At 32.3% G+C, this 21071-nt stretch overlaps 1 protein-coding gene across 1 annotated transcript; it reads right to left on the reverse strand.

Moving 5' to 3' along the window:
• Positions 1-3612: 3612 nt before the first annotated feature.
• Positions 3613-4545, reverse strand: LOC100924334 (olfactory receptor 4C15-like). Its single transcript, XM_003773778.1, has one exon. The coding sequence runs from the start codon at positions 4543-4545 to the stop codon at positions 3613-3615; it is 933 nt and encodes a 310-aa protein (XP_003773826.1).
• Between the last annotated feature and the right edge of the window lie 16526 nt (positions 4546-21071).

The raw sequence follows: 21071 nt of genomic DNA on the forward strand, positions 1-21071 counted from the left end.
TTCTATGATTTGTCATTTTACCTCTCCATTCTTTAATATTATATTTTTTAGATTATGATTGCTTAGATTTTTAACATTTTGATCTATTTCTCTCTGGCTGTTTCTTGCATATAATTTCCATCGCTTTGTGGTCTGAAAATGGTACATTTAACATTTCTGATTTTCTAGATTTATTTGTGAGATTTTTATGTAATAATACATTGTCACATTTTTATGAAATGACAATGTAGAGCTGGAAAAGGATATGCTTCTTCATGTTTTCAATTGGGGAAAAAAAGTAATTGTTTCTATTTACATTCAATTTTCTTCAACAATTCATCATATCTAACTCTTCACAGATTCTATCCACCTCAACTTCTTTTCTATTTATTTTATGTTAGTTTTATCTAGTTCTGAGGTCCCCCACTGTATCAATTTATTTTGCATTTCTTCCTATACTTCACATTACTTTTCCTTTAAGAATTTGAATGTTATACTCTTTGGTGCATATGTTAATATTGAGATATATCTATATCAATATATAGATATGCCATAGACATAGACAATACCATAGACAATTTATTGTCTATGGTAAATTTTAACAAGATACAGTTTCCCTGCTTATCTGTTCACATTTATTTTTGTTGTGTCTGACATCATGATTGCTACTGTCCATATTTTTTTTTTTCTTTCTTCAGGTGAACCACACTAGATTTTTTTTTTTACCTCTGTTCATGTATATTTCTTATATACAATATATTATCAGATTCTGATTTCCCATTTATTCTGCTATATATTTCTCTTTTATGGATGAATTTGTCTTATTCACATGAACATTTCTCTATAGTGTATTAAATTCTTTTATCCCTCTGCCTGTCTGTCTGTCTGTCTTATTCTCTCTATTGTGTCCCTTCTCAAAAGTCATGTTTGCTTTTGACCACTGCCACCTTTTCTCTGCCCTCCCTTTTATTGCCCTCCCTTTTTCTTTTATCGCTTTACCCTCCTATTTCCCTGTTGGACAAGACAAAATGCTATATTAGGTGACTATGCATATATATTCTTCCCTCGATTAACTGATCTAAGTGAAAGTGATATTCAACCATTGCCTGTCCCATCCACACTCAAAGCTCTCCCTTACATACCTCTTGTATGTGAAGCAATTTCCCCAATTCTTCTTTTTCCTTTCCTCTTTTCTCAGTATATCTTGCTTTATGATTATATGCCCATATTCTGTAGAGAATTTTAGCAGTAGTGAATGCTATACTTTTTCAATGGCTTTTTTTTTTTTACTCTAATGAGATAATTTTATGGTTTGGGAGGTTTTGGTTTTAATATTTTAATTATATTTTTTCTTAACATTGAATCATTCTCACATCTCTTCTTTAAATCCAACCACTGAATGATTTCTTGGATAAATTCCCATTATCAGACTTTAAAAAAAAGTAATATATTTAATAATACTTAAAATTTAGAAGGTAATGAAATAGTATTCATTAATCATATCCATCTATTTTTGTTTTATTTTTCCTTCTGTTTTATTCTTTCCTGGTAAAGATATTTGGAGTAAATTTATAAAATAATTTTGGAAGATAATTTTCTCAGATGTTGTGTGTGTGTGTATACAGATAAAAAAGATGATAGATAATATAAATGTGATCCAGAGTCAATAATATATGTATGTATATGTACATGTCTATGATATATACATATATTATACATAGAACTATTATATATGTGTATGCATTGTTCATTTGACTTAATGTAATGGTGTGAAATTAATCATGACTTCCTTTTTTTAAATGTCAATAAGCCATGTGTTTTATAAGGTAGTTAAATGTTCTGTTTGTTTGATTATTTTCTTCTAGCCATAAGCATTAAGCCTAGTGGTCTAAACTTAGAGCATTTTCTTTTTTAAAAATGTTCTCTTTAATTTTTTCCTTGTTTCAGAACACCTTTGCTATTTATCAAGAATTATCAAAGGGTAAGTGACAACAACTATACAATCACATATTGAAGTACTTCTAATAGATTTGATTTGATCCAATGAGGCAGGAGACATGATAGTATTAAGGTAATTAAATATCATCTAATCTTATAAATTACTTCAGAATTCATTTTCCAATTGAACTTTGTTTTCTGGTTAAATAATGAAGAGAGGAAATTATTGATTTTTGAAATGATGAGGTCTGATTAGGATGCAGGCAGATGAGGAAAGGCAGATGGCACCTTTAAAAGCTCTCATTTTTGAGATTCAAAGGGGAAAACTTTTAATTTATTATGTTCTATCCTCCTTTATATAAACATTTTTGTCAAGAATGAAATGGATTCTTAGACTCAATTCTCACCTTCTTTGAAACTACTATTAGACAACATGCTAGTATTTCCTTCTGTTAAAAATCAATCTTGAGAATCAATTCTGATGGAAGTGGCTATCTTCAGCAATGAGAGGATCTAATTCAGTTCCAATTGATCAGCGATGAACACAATCAGCTACACCCAGCAAAAGAACACTGGGAAATGAGTGTGGAGTGTTTGCATTTTTTTTTTTGCCCCCGGGTTATTTTTACCTTTCTAAATCTGATTGTTCTCTTTATACAGAGAACTGTATACATATGTACACATATAATTGTATTTAAGATATATTTTAACATGTGTAAGACTGCGTGCCATCTAGGGGAAGGGATAGAGTGAAAGTAAGGAAAAGTTGAAAAGAAGTGTTTGCAAGGGTCAATGTTGAAAAATTACCCATGCACATGTTCTGTCAATAAAAAAACTATTTAAAAAAGAACCAATCTATACCCATACTCTCCATCAATCCATTAGATCTTAAGACTCCTCACAACTTCATTATTTGAATAATCTTATTTATAGAATTTTCGGTTTGAAGAATTCTGCTTTTCTATCCTCCTAACAGTCGTGAACATAGACAAGGGCCTGGAGTAGAAATCTTTCTCTGCTATCATCTTGCAAGGAAATACTGCCAATGATACTCAACTGGTTTTTAAAGATTAAAAAATCTTGCAATAGGAATATGAAATGCTGGATTCTAGACTAAGCAGACTTTCAATGTAATCATGTGGAATTTGCAAGTTATGTCAGTGTTCTGGGCCTCTTTAAAATCCATTTGTCTTGGCGATCACAAAAATCCTAGAATTTCAGAATTAGAAACAATCTCCAAATCAATCTACACTATCTCATACCTGTGCAGGCATCTCTCATTCTACCCTTTCTACTTGGAATAACTCTGTTGGAAATACTGTCAAATACTGTTTGTTTCTCTGTGTTCTTTTTGGAAATTTAACTTTTGATTTAAAAGCTGTTGCTTCCTATTGTGTACTATGAAATTCAATGTTTTGGCTTAAAAATTTCCTTTTTAGTCCTTACATTGATATTCTAGATTTTCAATTTTTTTTTCTTCCTACAGCTAAGCCTTCTGTGCTACATTCTCTAAGATATGTATAAAATTATTTAATGAATGATTTTATAAATCAACATGTTAACTAATCATACATTTATATATTATATGGAATATTATCATTTAGATTTTCTTGGAAAATCCCTTTAACTCTCTTTTCTACCAAAAAAAAAAAAAAAAAAAAAAAACCAACAACAACGTTGCTTATTTCAAAATCTTTATTTTTCGATAGAGATTATTGTTCTGTTCCAAAACTTCTTCATAGCATTCTTCACTTCGTTATTTCTAAAAGTGTAGATCAAAGGGTTTAATGTGGGAGTCATTATGGTATAAAATACAGCTACAGTTTTGTCAAAAGAAAAAGTAGAAGGATTCCGTACATATACAATTATGCATGGGACAAAGAACATAACGATAACTGTGATGTGGGAGCTACAAGTGGAGATGGCTTTTCGTCGTGCTTCTATACTGTATTTCCTCAGAGAGTACAGGATGACTCCATAAGAAATGAGCAAAAGAGCAAAAATGATTATACATATCAAGCCACTGTTGGCCACAACCATAAAACCAAAGGTACGTGTGTCAGTACAGGACAATTTCAGCAAAGGATACAAGTCACACATAAAGTGATCAATCACATTAGGGCCACAAAAGGATAATGGGATAATGAAGATCATTTGGATAATGGAATGGAGAAAGCCTCCTACCCAGGCCACTCCTACGAGGAGTAAACACAGGCGTCGGCTCATGATGGTCACATAGTGCAAAGGCTTGCAGATGGCTATATAACGGTCATAGGCCATGATTGAGAGAATGATCACCTCAGCACCTGCAAGAAAATGCTCTGCAAAAAGCTGTGTCATACACCCTCTGAATGAAATGGTTTTTCTCTCATAGAGGGAATCGACTATTACTTTTGGAACAATGGCAGATGAGAAGCAGGCATCCAAGAAGGAAAGGAAAGCTAGGAAGAAGTACATGGGTGCACTCATAAGAGAGGGGCTATAGACAATGGCCACAACAATAAATAAATTTGCCCCCAGACATATGACATAAAAAATCAGAAATATTACAAATATCATTTTCTGAATATCTGGATTCTGTGAAAGTCCCAAGAAGATGAACTCAGTCACTTGGCTTTGATTGTCCATGATTAGCTGGATGTCTGAATGTCTTGGTGATCACAGAGTACCTGGTGGGTAGAGGGAAAGAGAGAAAGAGAGAGAGAGAGAGAGAGAGAGAGACAGACAGACAGACAGACAGACAGACAGAGAGATGGAGACAGAAACAGACACACAGAGAGACAGACACAGAGAGACAGACAGAGACAGAGAGACAGACAGAGACAGAAACAAAGAGAGAGATAGAGATAGAGATAGAAACAGAGAGACACAGACATACACAGAGATAAAGAGAGACAGAAACAGACAGATACAGACAGAGATGCCAGAGAGAGAAATCAGAGAGACCAGAGAGAGAAAGAGGAAGACAAAGTGATAGAGGAGAGATTTAAAAAAAAAATTATAAGACCTACCTTGTGTTTAAAACATGAATGTTCAAGATCCTCAAAAATGTTTTCTTTAACATTTCTGGCAAATACATGCATATCTATGCTGTCATTCAATAAAAGAGCAGAAGGCAAAAGAGAATATATGCCTATATGCTTTTTTCTGTTGAATCCATATTTTATACAAACACATAAATATATAAATTCATGGATATCAGATAGGATATTGAGGAAGAAGTGAGAAGCAAAAAGAGATAGGCTTGCATTAAACACAAATGTAATGGGCAGTTGCATGTACACAGAATTGCAAAAATATGAAATGAACATTTTTCTTAATTTCAATTCTCAAAAATAGTCTGTTTTTGAGTAGGTGTATGGAATCTAAGAGAGCAGCTTGATCTGAGCAGCTTGATAGCTGCTATCCAGCCAAGTATCAGAGGTTGAGGAATATTAAAAGAAGGGAAGACAGGATCAGCAAGGACAAATAAAAGGAGTCTGAGCATGAACACTTTTGGGTGCCTACTTCAATATTTGATCTAAATTCAGATCAAACTTTTTTCAATAGGAACAAACATGCAGTGATCCAACTCTAAATTATTCAGACTGAAAATGAAACATTCAGGGATATTCTGAAATAAATATTCTCATGAAACATACCAGGAATGGGTCAGTTATTTTTAAGGTGAAGATATCTAGAACTCATAGGAAGTTGTTTTTAAGAGTGTATTGTTAGGGGAAATAGCTAGAAAAGATTTATTGCTTCATTGTTCAAATCTCCAAAGCAGAAATGTTGATTTTTCCATCTGTTCTGGCTTCTCTGAGAAATTAAAGAACCCATGTCTCCCTTAACTATTGAACTGAGTATATTGAAGTACACAATTATTTGTGGAATGCTTTCTAAAAATAATACTTTTTTTTTTTTTTTTACTCAATTTCACCACGAGGAGTTTCTTAAAGTTCCAATCTACCTAATTTCTCCCTTTTTACTAGGAGTTACCTGGTGTAAGAACAAGTAAGAATCATGGAATTCATTAATCAAATTAAGATTCACCTTACTAATAACCAGTGTGTGTGTGTGTGTATGTGTGTGTGTGTAGTCAGAGAGAGCTAAGTTCAAATCCTCCTTCATATACTTACTTGATGGATAATTTTCAACAAGTCCTTTAATTACTTTTAACCTATTTCCTCATCCATGTAATTGGGATAATAATAGCACCGTCTAAAAATATATTTTCAAGAGTCAAATGAAATAACATAAGTAAATTGCCTTTCAAATTTTAAAGCACTATAGCACCAAAGCACTAAATAGCTATTGCTATTTAAATCCTGACCTGAGTATCAGGTATAGATCATGAATTAAATACTTTTGATCAAATTGTTATGTACTATGTATTTGGATTACAAATTTTTAAAAATTCTAATGAGTTAAAGACATCAGAATAATGGTGTTCTTTATGTTCTTTCTCCCCCTTCTGTATAATTTTAGCATGTACCTTTTTGGGAAAATATCAGGTACTTCTCAATTTTAATTTCTTCATCCATGAAATAGTAATAATAACTCTGGAGCCTAGTGTAGTAATGTTTTATGAACCTCAAATTTCATGTAATATTTTGCAAATTTTGTTTCACACAAAAGTACTCTATCACAATAACCACAAACATAATATTATTGTTGTTACTATTTCCATTGATAAATGTATATATTGTTTCTTATAACAATAAATAATAAGGTCATAAATGTATTTTTGCATTTTATATATGAGGAAACTGAATAAGAAACTGTTATACTTCTTTCTTTCTACAATAGAACTTATAAATGTCAAAGACATTTCAACCCAGATCTCTATATAGAAACCTATTGAAACCATTGTATCTTTTACTCTCTTTTAATATCTTTTTTTTTTCCACTCAAAACTAAGTCTGTGAGCACTCCCAGGTAAAATTAGTCACACTTTAAAATATGATGAAAACAATTGTCATCATCAGAGGGGGAGCTAAAATGAAAAAGTGTTCTGGTGAAGTCCAGAATTTAGTTTATTCATAATTGTAATGCCTGACACAGGGAAATAATCCATAGAATCTGAACACAGATGGCTGAAGGAAACAAACCAATCATAGTTCTCATTTACCACATGAAACAGGGTTTATGCAAATGAAATAACTTTCATATTTTCTCAAAAGCCCTTAGAATTAGGACAAAGATTAATCCCTGGAGCTTCTGAGGTTTTTGTTGTTGTTGTTTGTTTTTATTAAGCAATGAGTTATTTTAGTTATCCTGCAAATTCCTATGCAAAGGGGCTTTTTTTCCCTTTCCACCAATTTTCCTTGATCCTCTTGTTATTTTTTAATCCAGAAAAATAAAATTCTTATATTGCTTCAGGAAATCTTTAGACTAAATAATTTCTTAAGCAAATACAATGTTAAAAAGGATGCTGGTCCATATGTATATGCCTCAAATGTACAACAGCTAGATTGGTCTTTAGTCATTACCATTATCACCATAATCAGAGCATTCTGTTTTTGTTGTTGTTGTTGTTGTTATTCTATCTTAAGCTTTGTCTCTGACTCTCTACTCCATCATTTTTGCTCCTGATTTTGAAGCAGTGCTACTCACTTAAATAATTGGTGACTTTTTTTTTTTTTTGCTTTCTTTGCATGGATAAAATATTATCAGAATATATGGTGTCATTATGATTATTTGATCTATCAAATTTCATGCATCATGTCAAAAATTGCAACTGACATGTGATGATCTAAGTTTGGAAAAGATAAAATGATATGTTATTTAATTTAAGAATCACAATAAGCCTATGAGAGAAGTACTATAAAACTCATTTTATTGATGAAACCCTGAAATCAAAGAGATTTAGTGATTTGTCTGTAGACATACAGAAAAAAATCAGAAGGAAGACCTTCTGACTCAAATTCCAGTATGTTAAATTCCCTCTAGCAGTTAGAGAATAGTTATGGCAGTTAGAGAATGATCATGAATCTATTTGCCATCATTTTCACAAGTGATAGGATAAAATAATTGCATATTCATAAAAGGCAATAAGAACAATAAAATGCTATGTTGAATTTTGACATTTTTTAAATTAGTCACCCCAGAAACTCCGCATTCCATCCCCCACCCAAGCATCCTTGGAACATGAAGATTAAACACACATTTGACATGGTCTGGGTTCCAAGGGGAATCAAATTTCAATACTTACTTTAAGAATCTGTGACTTGATTGCAACATTGACGCCTTTCTCTAGGGCAGATTGCAGACCTTTGAAAAAAGTTTATGAGTTGTTGCAGCCAAAAGTGAAATCAATCTGGTGGTCAGCCCTTCTGGACATGAACCTTCCCAATTCAGCTAGCTTGGTCCTTTGACAACTGATGCACCAGCCATTGATGGGTCAGAGTTCTAACATTTTTGATCTTGATCAGACATGATAAAGCTTGCACAGAAGCCCTGAGTTTACCTCTGGGCAGCTAAAATATGAACTTGAAATCCTGAGTAATTGAAAAATAATAGAAGTTCCACTTCTTTTAGCAAAGGCTTTCCTTGTATTATTTTTTTATAAGTAACTTGATAAGCAAACCACAAGAAAGATAAACATATTCAGTTCTTAAATGTGAGGGCTATGCTCACAATTCAATTAGATCCTGGAAGGTATATTTATAAACTTCATACCTTATAGTTTATGATGATAGAGATCTGTTGGGGTCATCTACAAAAGACTTGTCATGCACTTAAGAAGTATTTGAGGGTCTTTTCTCAATTCCAATATCTATAGTAGAGAGAAACGTAATGTCTCTGATCCTTATGGGTATGAAATGCCCCTGTCTCTGCTCTAGTGATGCCTTTACATGGTCTCTTGGGAGAAACAATCAAGTTTCCTTGTTTAGTGTTTTGACTGGATTCCCTTGGAGCTTGTGGACCTATGGAATCATTCCTTAAGATCTCCTAGGGTTTGGGGGCAGGAAGCGGGGGTTATCTCCTAACAGGATGACTTGTCAAGACAGCACACTTACATTTAAATCAGTCTTTGAGAAATTTTGATGTTCCTTTTGATGTATCTTTTAAATATGAATTCAATTGATTTTAATTTTTATACTGTTTATGTTTTTGTATAGGAATAAATTATAATCTACATGTGCCCTGAGATGGGATGGAGATCTCTTTTCAAGACTTTCTTCTTCCTAGTTTGATTTCGTCTACATCACAAATTCCTGATAAATATATAGCAAATACATACTTACATAAATGCACATATACCTACAAATATGTATATATATATATATATATTCAAGCATATATACATCTATATATATATTTTGTATAGATGTATATTTGTGCATGTGTGTGTCTCAAATGCCAATATTGAAATTCCATAATTCTGAAATAAATTATATTTTGCATATATTTTCACCAATGAAATATGTCCCCATGAAAAATTATTAACAAATCTGCAAATATACACAAACATACATTTTTCCTATAGGATGATAGAAGTGGAAATGGAAGATTCATGAACAGTGTTCTAATCCAGACTTCTAGCTTTAATGGTGTGGAAAGTGAGGCCCAGGGAAATTAAGTGATTTATCTAATATCACAAAAACAGTAAACATTCTTGTTAGCATTAGAACATAAGTTTTCTGACTCTGGAACTCTCATTCTTTCCCCTTGTTCTATTCAGTCATTGTCAACATAGATTATTAAGGGGCAACTAGGTGGCATAGTGGATAGAGCACCAGCCCTGAAGTCAGGAAGAGTCAAACCTGGTCTCAGGTACTTAACATTTCCTGGCCATGTGACCCTGGGCAAGTCACTTAACCCCAATTACCACAACACCACCAGTACCAACACCACAATCACAATAGCCGCAGAGTATTAAGATTGGAGATTATAGGAAAACCTGGACTCATTCCTCTAAATCTCTCAGAATGAGGCCACTAAAATTCTCTGTCAAAAAATAAAAGGTTCAGTGTGTCTTTATTGTCATTTTAGATTTCATTTCCTCTTAGATTGTGTCTAGGACGTTCATTATTATGTAATAGTTTAGTTAAAACAGTTTACAAAGTTTAATTAAGCTTATCACAGATTTATTAAGTACCTTTTATGCACAAGATACTATGTTGTTGCCAGAGGTAACAAAACAAACAAACAAACAAAATCAATTACATTCAAATATAATATAGTACATTGTACTTGAGAGGAATAATGCATAGAGAAATGACTCCTGCAGTCCATAAGATTCAATTTACAAGCATCTACTATGCATAAGTTAGCCATTGTAATTATTATCGACCACAGGAAGAGAAAAATGAAATATAAACCTTATGCTCTAGAATACATTACATCCTATGTTTTGAAAAAAAAAAAGGATACAAAGTTTCAAATGAGATATCATTACAAATTAATTTGAGAAAGAAAGAAAACACTCAAAATTGAGAGGAGGTTTTGAGAAAAAAATGATGGTGTAAAGACAGGGGAAAAGGAAATTCTAGAATAAATGCATGAAGGCATTGAAATGAAAGAATGCTGTGTTCAGGCAAGCAAACAAGTGTGCTTGCAATGTGTAACTGCAATATAAAGATTATGAATGAAATAATTTTAAATAAATATAATAATATTAATAAGTATAATTCTGGTGATAGCAGAATTTTATGGATTTTAAAAACAAACTAAGGAATTTGCATTTAGAGGTGATGAGAAACTATAACTATTTCAGCATAGCTGAGATAACAACATAATTATGATGTTGGAAAATGTATTTTGGCATATTGGGGAAGTTTAACTGTAAAAATGTAAGACTGGTAGGAAAGAAGACAATTTGGTAAATATATATGTGTGTATATATATATATATATACCATGTAATATATATATATATATATATATATATATATATATATACCATGTAATACACACACACACACACACACACACACAGAGAGACAGACAGACAGACAGACAGAGAGACGGAGAGAGAGAGAGAGAGCATGAAGACCTGAACTAATACTAAGTGTGAATGAGTGGAAAAAAGAGGGTCATATACAAAGGATGTTACAGAAATAAAATCAGGAAGGTTTGATGATGTCTGGGCATGGAAAGTGAGAGAAAGTGAAAAATCACAGATGATTTCAAAGGTGCAAAACTGAGAAAATCTGAAGACAGGGTAGTTCAAGGTCAAAATAAAGTTTTATGGGTAGCATGTAAACAGTCAACTATTATTTACTAAGCATTTTTTTGATGCTCTGTGATTAGCAAAAATAGAGAGATAGATTAATGGATGGAGACAAATCTATAGCTAGGGAAACATGTTGCTGGATTGAGAGACATAAATATTATAGATAAAGATAGGTAGGTATATATAGATATTAATAAATATTAATTTATCTCTTTAAATTATGTATTAAAGTATATATCCAGTGCCAAATATTCTTTGTGGAATGGCACAAATTATGTATAGCATGTATACAGTTGAAAATTTATCCAATTCCATCATTTATGTGTGTGTATGTATGTGTGTGTGTCTCTCTCTCTGTGTGTGTGTGTGTAAGAAAGAAGGAAAGGAGGGTGGAAAGCAAGAGAGGAGAGGGGAGGGAGCCTAGGATAATGATCTCAAGCATTATGATAAAAACAAAATTTTAAATGAGATTTTTAAAAAAATAATTTATTAGAAAAGAGTATTTGGAACAGACACAATAGTAGATTTGTAGTCAGCAATGTTTGAGTTCATATATGGTTTCCTATTTATAATAGCTGTGTGATCTTGGGCAAATCACATAAGCTTTCTAGCCTCAGTTTCCCCACCTATAAATGAAGATAATAGCACTAATCTAGCATTTTTATTGTGAGGATCAAATTAAAGAGCAAACATATGTAAAGTATATTGCAAAAGTTAAAGCTAAGTTGAATGATTATAATAGATATCAGTAATATTTTCCCCGTTATTCTTGTGAATGAATCATTTGCAGAGAGAGTGAAATGATTGGTGAGCTGTAGTTTTACTACTAATCTGTTAAATAATAATGTTATCTAGTGACACTGAGTATACTTCAAAGTAACTTCAAAAATAAATAATTAATTATTATAGAGAAGCAAAAATAAAACATGTCCCTTTCTTTAAGGATCAGCTATTTTGGGGGTAATGACATATATCTTATACAGAGACCTTGTACAATTCTTCTCTGTTCCTCCAAATCCATTTCCTAATTGTGAGAGTAAGAGGGGTAATTTTGATAACATGAAATTTAAAACAAGAAGTTTTTCATAAACAAAATCAATGCAGACAAGATTAGAAGGAAATGGGGGTAGATTATAGTAAGTTTCTTTGATAAAGGCCTTATTTCTCAATTATATGAGGCAAAATTATAAGACAGTGAGTTATTCCCCAAGTGGATATAAATAGTTAATTTTTAGAAGAAATCAAAACTTGTATAGTCATATGTAAAAAATGTTCTAAATCACTCTGGATTGGAGAAATACAAATTAAAACAATTTTGTGATAACAACTCATATCTATCATATTGGTTATTTATGACAGAAACTGGAAATGATAAATATTAGAAGAGATATGAAAAAATTCGGACACTAATATCCTCTTGATGATTTTGTGAACTTGATTCAACCATTCTGGAGAGCAATTTGGACCTAGGCCCAAAGGAGTATAAAGCTGTGCATATCTTCTGACACAGCAATACCACTTTTGGTCTCTATCTCAAAGAGAGCAAAGGAAAAGGATTTATATGATCCTCTATGTGAAACAAACATTTATAGCAGCTCTTTTTATGATGCCAAAAATTGGAAATTGAGAAGATGCCCAGCAACTAGGGAATAGCTGATAAGTTATGATATATTGTTGAGATGAAATGCTATTGTTCTATAAGAAATGATGAGCAGGATGGTTTCATAAAAACCTAGAAAAAACTTATATGAACAGATGTCAAGTTAAGTTAACTGAAAAAAAAATGTACACAGTAACAGCAGGACTATACAATAATCAATGCCTTAGTATTCTGATCTATACAATGATTTAAGAAATTCCCAAAGATTTATGATTAAAAATGTTATCCACCTCCGGAGAATGAAGTAAAAAATTCTGAAGGTAAATAGAAATACAATTTTAAACTTTATTTTTCTAGATTTTTTTTTTGCTTCATGATTAAATGCAAACATGTTTTGAATGAATTCACATATATAATTGATATCACATGTCATACTTTCTTATTTAGTGGGGGAGGGTAGAAGGGAAAAAGAATTTTAAACTCAAAATGTTTTAAGTGAAAGTTAAAAATAAATAATAATTTGAAAAAGAAAAAGTTTTAGATACGGATATGAAGCCTACATTTTATTCATTTTTTAACTTCAAAAATTATTCCTAATTCTGTTCCCATAATGAATGGCCTGTGTAGAAATCCTTCCCTCTCACAAAATAATGGTCCTATCTCCCTCCTTTCCCCCATTCAGGGCAGTTTAGTCTTCTTATTCCATGAAAATTGTATATCTTTATGTTTATTTATCTGAAATGGTGTTATGAAGAAATCATTTGCAAACTTTACAAATCTATGGGGATGTGAATTTTCATATTTATGCTATTGTTGCTATAAACCACAAGGTGTCACTAACAGACATTAACCTGATACTGTTATCAAGGAAATCTCATGACCTGGTTAAGTTCCAAAGTCATCCTGACAGTTATATTTTCAAATGCTTTGAAGGAAATTGCTGAGGACACAATAATTTAAAATTATCCCTCATTCTTCCCTTGCATCCCACTATACTTTTATAATTGTCAGAAAATTAATGATCTAGATCCACTAGATCCAATGATCTAGATTAATGATCTGGATTACTGGAATCATTTAGTAATTTAAAGAACCTAATAAAGAACATAAAAAACATTCAATTAGAATTTTCTTGTATTCCTCTCAAATCAGGGAGCATGATTATCTTTTGATTTATTAAATTTCACTTGATTCTGGCCATATGACCTTTTAATAATGGCATACAAGAAAGATATTATTGTTATTTTTGCTTTGCTTTTTAAATAATTAATAAAGAGATGTAGTGTTATATAATGCATGCTCATCTGTCTCTAAATTCTTCTGGACATAGATCACCCCTAGAAAACACATTGGCCACTTTAAACATAAGAGATTTATGATCAGTCACACACTGATGTGTTTTATATCTCACTCTTAACTATATCCCGGCTGTTCCAGGTAAAAGAATGAAGAAAATACAATCTATCAATTGATATTTAATTCATGACTCCAGTAGGGTCAATCAATGGAAAAAGGTTTTCAAAGCTCAGTATCTTACTTGATTTTCTATTGTGGGATAATCATGGATTTGCTAAGTCACAGTTCTTTCTGTGATTAATAAATGCTCTTTATTTTATTGTGCTATCACTTTCTTACTTCAGTTAGATTATTATTACTATGGTGAGTTATAACCAATGATGAAACAAACATGAAAGTGGATTATCTCATTTACATTCACCCTTTTTCAGTTTTTATTCTTTTATAACTCCTTAAATTCAAACCTTCAGTTTACATTTATAATAGTTAAGAAAAGTATCATTTCTTTATCTTTTCATTGTGCTAAACTTTTCATCCCTTTGGGTAGGGCTATTTTAAAGAACAGAATAGTTGTAATTGTCATTGTTAAGTAATTTCAGCCATGACTCGATTTGCATTTGCCATTTCTTGGCAATGATATAGGAATGGTTTGCAATTTCCTTCTCAAGCAGTTGTCATTAAATATACATAAGTAAATAAATATATGTGTCTATTCTTTAGCTTTCACCCAAGTTTTATTAATTATCTCAATTTTGATCCATTTCATTTTTAGTTTCTCTACCAGATAAGGAGAATTAAATGAAAATGTCCCTATTTTCAATATCTTTGAATTTTAATGCAAGAAAAACTTTGTAACATAAATAAATACACTACAGGGAAAAGTAATGGATTGTTCTGCACAGAGTAGGTATTTTGTTAAATGAATAGCTAGATAATTGCATGATGAAGCCAGTGGGTAGGAATTCAGTGCTAGAAAGTGATCAGTGTTAATTGGAGAGATTTTTTCTTGAAAGAGATGTTGTTTTATTTTGTTTTGTTGTTTATTGAAGTCTTGGATGGGTGGGATAATGATTTGGATTTAATAGGGAAGGCGGGGAGGAAAAAGGTGGAAGAGAAGGAGGTTTGGGAACATTTCAGATAAGTTAAACATCAGACTATAAATCTGAAGAAATAGAATACCAAAAAAAAAAAAAAAATGGTTCTGGTTCTTACAAAGATCTAGTTTTGTGATAAGATAACTATTTATATTGGATAGAATGATGAAACAGTTTATACTTGAGGACGAAGGTGAAAAATCTGCAGATAATCTTATAGGCTCAAAATTTTGTAATTTTTTTAAATAGCTTTTTATTTACAAGTTATATGTATGGGTAATTTTATAGCATTGGCAATTGCCAAACCTTTTGTTCCTTTTCCCCTCCTTCCCCCCAGCCCCTCCTCTAGTTGGCAGGATGATCAGTAGATGTTAAATATATTAAAGTATAAATTAGATACTCAATAAGTATACATAATTTTGTAAATTCTTAAGGAAGGGAATCATGGGAAGGGATCCATAGATTTTCACAGAATAAATACCATCTAAAGGAAATTATAGATTCTAGACCAAATATAGGGGAAGAAATTTCAGGATTTTATAATTTGATAATTGCATTAAAAGTCATTTTATACCATTTCTCTAGGATAGAACTGTTAGTACTAGAAAAGTAGTTAAGCAAATTAATCCATGTAAAGAGATTTTTTTTTTCAAATTTACATCTTCTGAATCCAAATACCCTGTTCTTTTCTCTATCCTCAGCTCTCTTTTTCAGAATAAATAGGAATAATTATATTTCTCTTGAAACAATTATTGTGCTTCCAAGTTTAAAACATTATTGTGAACTTGATTTTCGAAGCTAACTTCAGATTCAATCTGAACTTCAGTAGATCCATGATCTTTACAGAGCACAGTGTGTTTGTGAAAACATGAGGTTGTATAAAGTTTCTAAAATCTTCACTTGACAATGAAAATTAGTAAATAGTGAAGAGTGTAACATTTGGTAAAAAAGAGAGAGTTTTTGCAACATGTGCCTCTTACAATTGTGTGGTGGTTCAATTATTTTCTGTCATACCCAACCCTGTGATATCCATATGGGATTTTCTTGGCAATGATACTGAAATACAAAAGAAATATAAAAGCCTTTCATTTCTATTGTGGATGGTTATATAAAATGATTTTCATATAGCTGGATGGTCAGGCAGTATAGTTAATAATTCCTCCTGACCTCTGTCTCTTATTTCTATGGTTGTCTTCAAGACTCAGCTCATATTGGTCTTCACTCTCAAATTTCTTTTTACTTGTTCTACATATAACTAATGATTTATCTGTAGTATTCCCATAACAGGTCATGAGATCCATTAGGAGTGGACTTATTTTTGCCTTTTTTTGCATCTCTATGCCTTAGCATAATCAATTACTAGTTGACTTGCTAATTTTCCTAAGTACTTCCTGATGGACCCTATTCCTATTCAAGTGATTTAAAGAAAAAAAGCTTAAAGAATGATTGCAGATTCAGTGAAAAAGACAGAATAGCAACTCAGGGCTTTCTGATCTAATAATATACCACGGGAACTGGAGAAGAAAAGGTTAAGTATGTGAGTGTGCATATATATTTGTTCACTTGTTTGTAAGAGTGTGTATATATATATGTGTGTGTGTGTGTTTATGTATATGTATATATGTATAAAAGTATATATGAACATAATTTGTATATATGTATATATGAATGTAATTTGTATATATGTATATAAGTATACATACACAATATGTAATTGGTGTTAATGTATATATGTTTGTGAGTGTGTGTATACACCTATATGAGTGCATGTACAAAAGTGTGTATGGGTGGATATATGCACATGCATGTAGCTATGACTATATTTGTGATTTTGTGTGTAGATATGTGTGTGTGTGTATATATGTATATGTATGGGTGTGTAAATTTGTGTAAAGGGACATGAGTGTGTGTTGTGTGAATATATATACATTTCTCTATTACTATATTTATGAATGTAAGTGTCTGGATATGTAGGGGTATACATTTTTGTAAATGTATACATGAGTGTGTCTATACTGGAGACCAGGACTGTGGAAATTATATAGGCATTCAAAAAGAATTTAAAGGAATTCCACAAGGAAAAGAATTAAGGGAGAATTAAACTTTCACTAATGCCCATAATCAATTTACTCCCAAGGCCTGTCAATTTTGCCTTTGAAATATCTCACATCAATGACTTTCTTCTGACATAGTCAGATGCAGGTGCTTATCATCTCACTCTCTACCTTTTCAATACCCTGCTAGTCTCTCAGCCTGCCATAAATTTTTCACCACTGGTATGCATACTTAATTTATCAATTAATTTCCCCAAATACTCATGCTCAAGAGAACATGTCACCAGCTAAAGCCCAAATAAATAAACTTCAATGGCTCCTTGACATTTAAAGTACATTTTAGCCCTCCAAAATCTCCAATATTCTTATATCTTATAACATTTCTTTTTCTGCATGAATACTAGAATCTGATCACTGGCTTCTTTGCTATTGCAAGCATAACACATTTCATTTCCTAAGTCTGGATTTCTTAAGGTATAGTGAGTATCTCCCATGCCTGGAATTCTCTCTCACTTTTTCTCCTCCTCCTGCCTTCTGTGGCTCCTTCTATCTTCTGCAAGACATCTTTCCCATTCCATCTTTAGTTCAATATCTATCCTCTAATTACTAACTCGAATTTATCCCAACAGTATCTTTTATTATATTTAGTTGTTTGCATAGTATCTCCTTTATTAGAGTATGCGCTCCTAAAAAGTGAAATTATTTTTACCTTTCTTTGTTATTTCAAGACTTATGAATTTATCACATAGTTTTTAATAAATAATTGACCATCCAACTCTTTAGTCCCTTGGGAAAGAATCAAAATTAATGAACAGAAGTCTCAAAGAGGCAAATGTAAATTTTAGGAAAGGGAAATCTGACACCTTCCTAACTAAAATATTCTCAAAAGGCCATAGACTGCTTTAATGGACAGTGGATTCCCACCTTCTTAGCCATAAGTAAGCAAAGACACCACTTGTATAGTATGCTAAAGTGAGAAGAGAAATCAATCAGTAATTAAACAAACTTTTAATAATCACCACGTATATTTCAGGTACCATGCTTGTGTCTAGGGATACAAAGACAAAAAATGATAGCATCCCTTTTAAGGACTAGTGAATATCAGCCTATCAGCATTCCCTATAGAAAGAACCCCAGGAACTTCTACAAAAAATGAATATGACTTGTGCATCTTGAGAGGAAGAGGCGATTATGATGGGACTAGGCTGGGGAGAAGCTCTACTGTGATGTGACTACTAGGTAAAGGAAGCTAACAATCTGGTCGTTTCCTGCTTTAATGAATTTTTGTGCTAATTAAATGTTAGGCTTCCTAGTTTCTCAACATAATGTATGTGTTGCATCCCCAGCTAACTTTACCTTGACTTAATTATTGTTCTGGTTAGGATTTAGGAAAAAAACCAAGCATTCTTTGGAAAATTAGCCTGAAATATGTATATTCTTATTTTGATAGAAAAAATTGACTGCATTCCCTTAGGACAACAATAAAATAATTTACCACAATTACTCCTGCCTCTCTATAAATTGGGAATCAGGTTTAATGGGGGGGGGGGGGGGGGGGGGAGGGAGGAAGTGAAAGAAATGAATGAGAAGTAAATGACCCAGTATTGATCATCACTTTAAATTCATTTTGTGACATAATAACCTGGAGATTTGATCCAAAGAAATTACTAAGAATTGTATATTAGATTTCTAGGAAGATAAGCAGATAGAATGCACAGATAAGAGAGGAGTTAATGAATTGATAAAAGACAGATTAGATGGAAAAATCGACATGTGATAATGGAAGAGATAGATGATAGATTAGAAATAGATTTGAGAAATAGGTAAACATCCTTTAGATAGATAATATAGAACATTCATTAAATACTTACTATGGGCCAGGCATTGTGTTAAACACTTAGAATACAATGCAAATAAAAAGAAAAAAAAATCATCTTCAAAGAACTTGCATTCTAGTACAGAAAAGATAACTTATAAATGAGAATGGAAAAGGAGAATTAGAGAAATACCCATTTGGGGACAGGGCATCAACAGAGTGATAAGCTAGTTATGAGCTTAAAGAGAGCATTATTGGATAAATTATTTCCTCAAATGGGGATTCATGCAGGAACTAATGCCTAGCACATAGTAGGTGTTTAATAAATGGTGATTGATTGAGGAAGGTAGTTCCATGTCACTAATAAATGAAATACAAATAAAACTAATTTGAGGTTTTACGTGATACTCAGCTAATTAAAAAAGATTTTTAAAAAGATGAAAGTAGCAGAATGGTTATAACAAGAGAGGTAAAAACACAGGAAGTAGAAGAATTTTAAATACTGGAAAAATATTTGGATTTATACATACACTGTTTCCTTTTTCTATTTGGTACCTTGTCATTCATTTCCTGGCTCTAATACCTAAAATGTTCTCTCCCCACTTCAAGATTCAGTTCAAATTGCACATTCATTAGAAGTCCTTATCACATCTCTGCTGTGGCCCTCTCTCAAATTAGAAATTTACATGATAAATAATGTGTAAGTATATAGTTATTTGCTTGTAGTCTTCTCCATTAGAATGATAATTTATTGAAGTGATTTTGCTTTGTATCTTCTGTGCTTAGCTCAATGTTTGACATTTAATAGATACCTCAAATCCAGTTCACATGTATGTATATGGTGTCACCTCCTTGATGTCCTGGTCTTCTTAGAGAATTATGGACAAGCAACAGAAGAGCCCAAAATGAAATTAAATTGTGTGTAATGGAAATAATGATGTCTAGCCCTAGAGAAAAGTATAGAAATCATATCTTTCAGTGTTTTGTATATGTGAAGGATTACATATGAAGGATATTTCAAATGCTGTCAGTCTTTCTTTGTCTCCTCTGTGTCTGCCTGCCTCTATGAATTGTCTTTTTCTCCCCCTCATGTCTATCATCTATCTGCTTATCTACCTACCTACCTACCTATCTACCAGTTTTCTTTCTTCCTTCCTCCTCCCTCTCTCCTTCCCTTTCTCTCTTCCCTCTGTCTTTTCTTCCTTCCTTCCTTCCTCCCTCCCTCCCTTTCTCCCTTCCTCCCTCTCTCCTTCTCTCCCTCCCTCCTCACTTCCTCCCTCCCTTCCTTTCTTCCTTTCTTCCTTCCTTTCTTCTTTCTTTCTTTCTTCCTCCCTCCCTCCCTTCCTTCCTTCCTTCCTTCCTTCCTTACTTCCTTCCTTTTTTCTTTCTTTCTTTCTTTCTTTCTTTCTTTCTTTCTTTCTTTCTTTCTTTCTTTCTTTCTTTTTCTCTTCCCCTCTCTTTCTTTCTTTTTCTATCTATCTATGTATCTATCTATTTCATTACATTTTACAGTAGTCTAGGTAGCAAAAGAAAAAATAAAAGTCCAGATAGTTATAATCTGTATATAATACTTAATGGGAAAATTTTGACTACGAAGGGGAGTGTAATTGGATTGTGACCTTTGATAAGTAAAAGGAGTATGATAACCAGCGTGCAACCTGTTAAAAGAAATTTTGGTTCAGGCCTCATCAAAGTCAATAAGTAAACTCAGGAAAAGAAAGGTAAAAAATATTTTATTAGCACATCATTGTAACAAACATTTGTATCTAGCTGGTGTGGATTACAAACTGCTCATGCTACTTTTATAAACAGAGCAAAAACTATAACCAAGGCAACAAATAAGGATAAAAAAATGTTGATAAGCATAAGTAATCATGAAGACATGCTATTAGTACTGCTATTACAGTACCATAGAGAGATGGAATTAGTGAGCTTGGGCAAGGGAATATTCTACCACTGTCTCTTGCAGGCTGCCCTGGAAGGTGTCCAAAGTCTAAACTAGATTTGAACAGAGATCACTAAGGCTAACTGCACAAGTGACTGACTGCATACAATCAGTGATAAATCAAGAAAACTACTTAAATGTTTCCATTTTTCCTCTTTATTTGAATGATTTGATTGTTGGACATATT

This window comes from Sarcophilus harrisii, chromosome 6 (assembly GCF_902635505.1).
Source record: "Sarcophilus harrisii chromosome 6, mSarHar1.11, whole genome shotgun sequence".
NCBI lineage: Eukaryota > Metazoa > Chordata > Mammalia > Dasyuromorphia > Dasyuridae > Sarcophilus > Sarcophilus harrisii.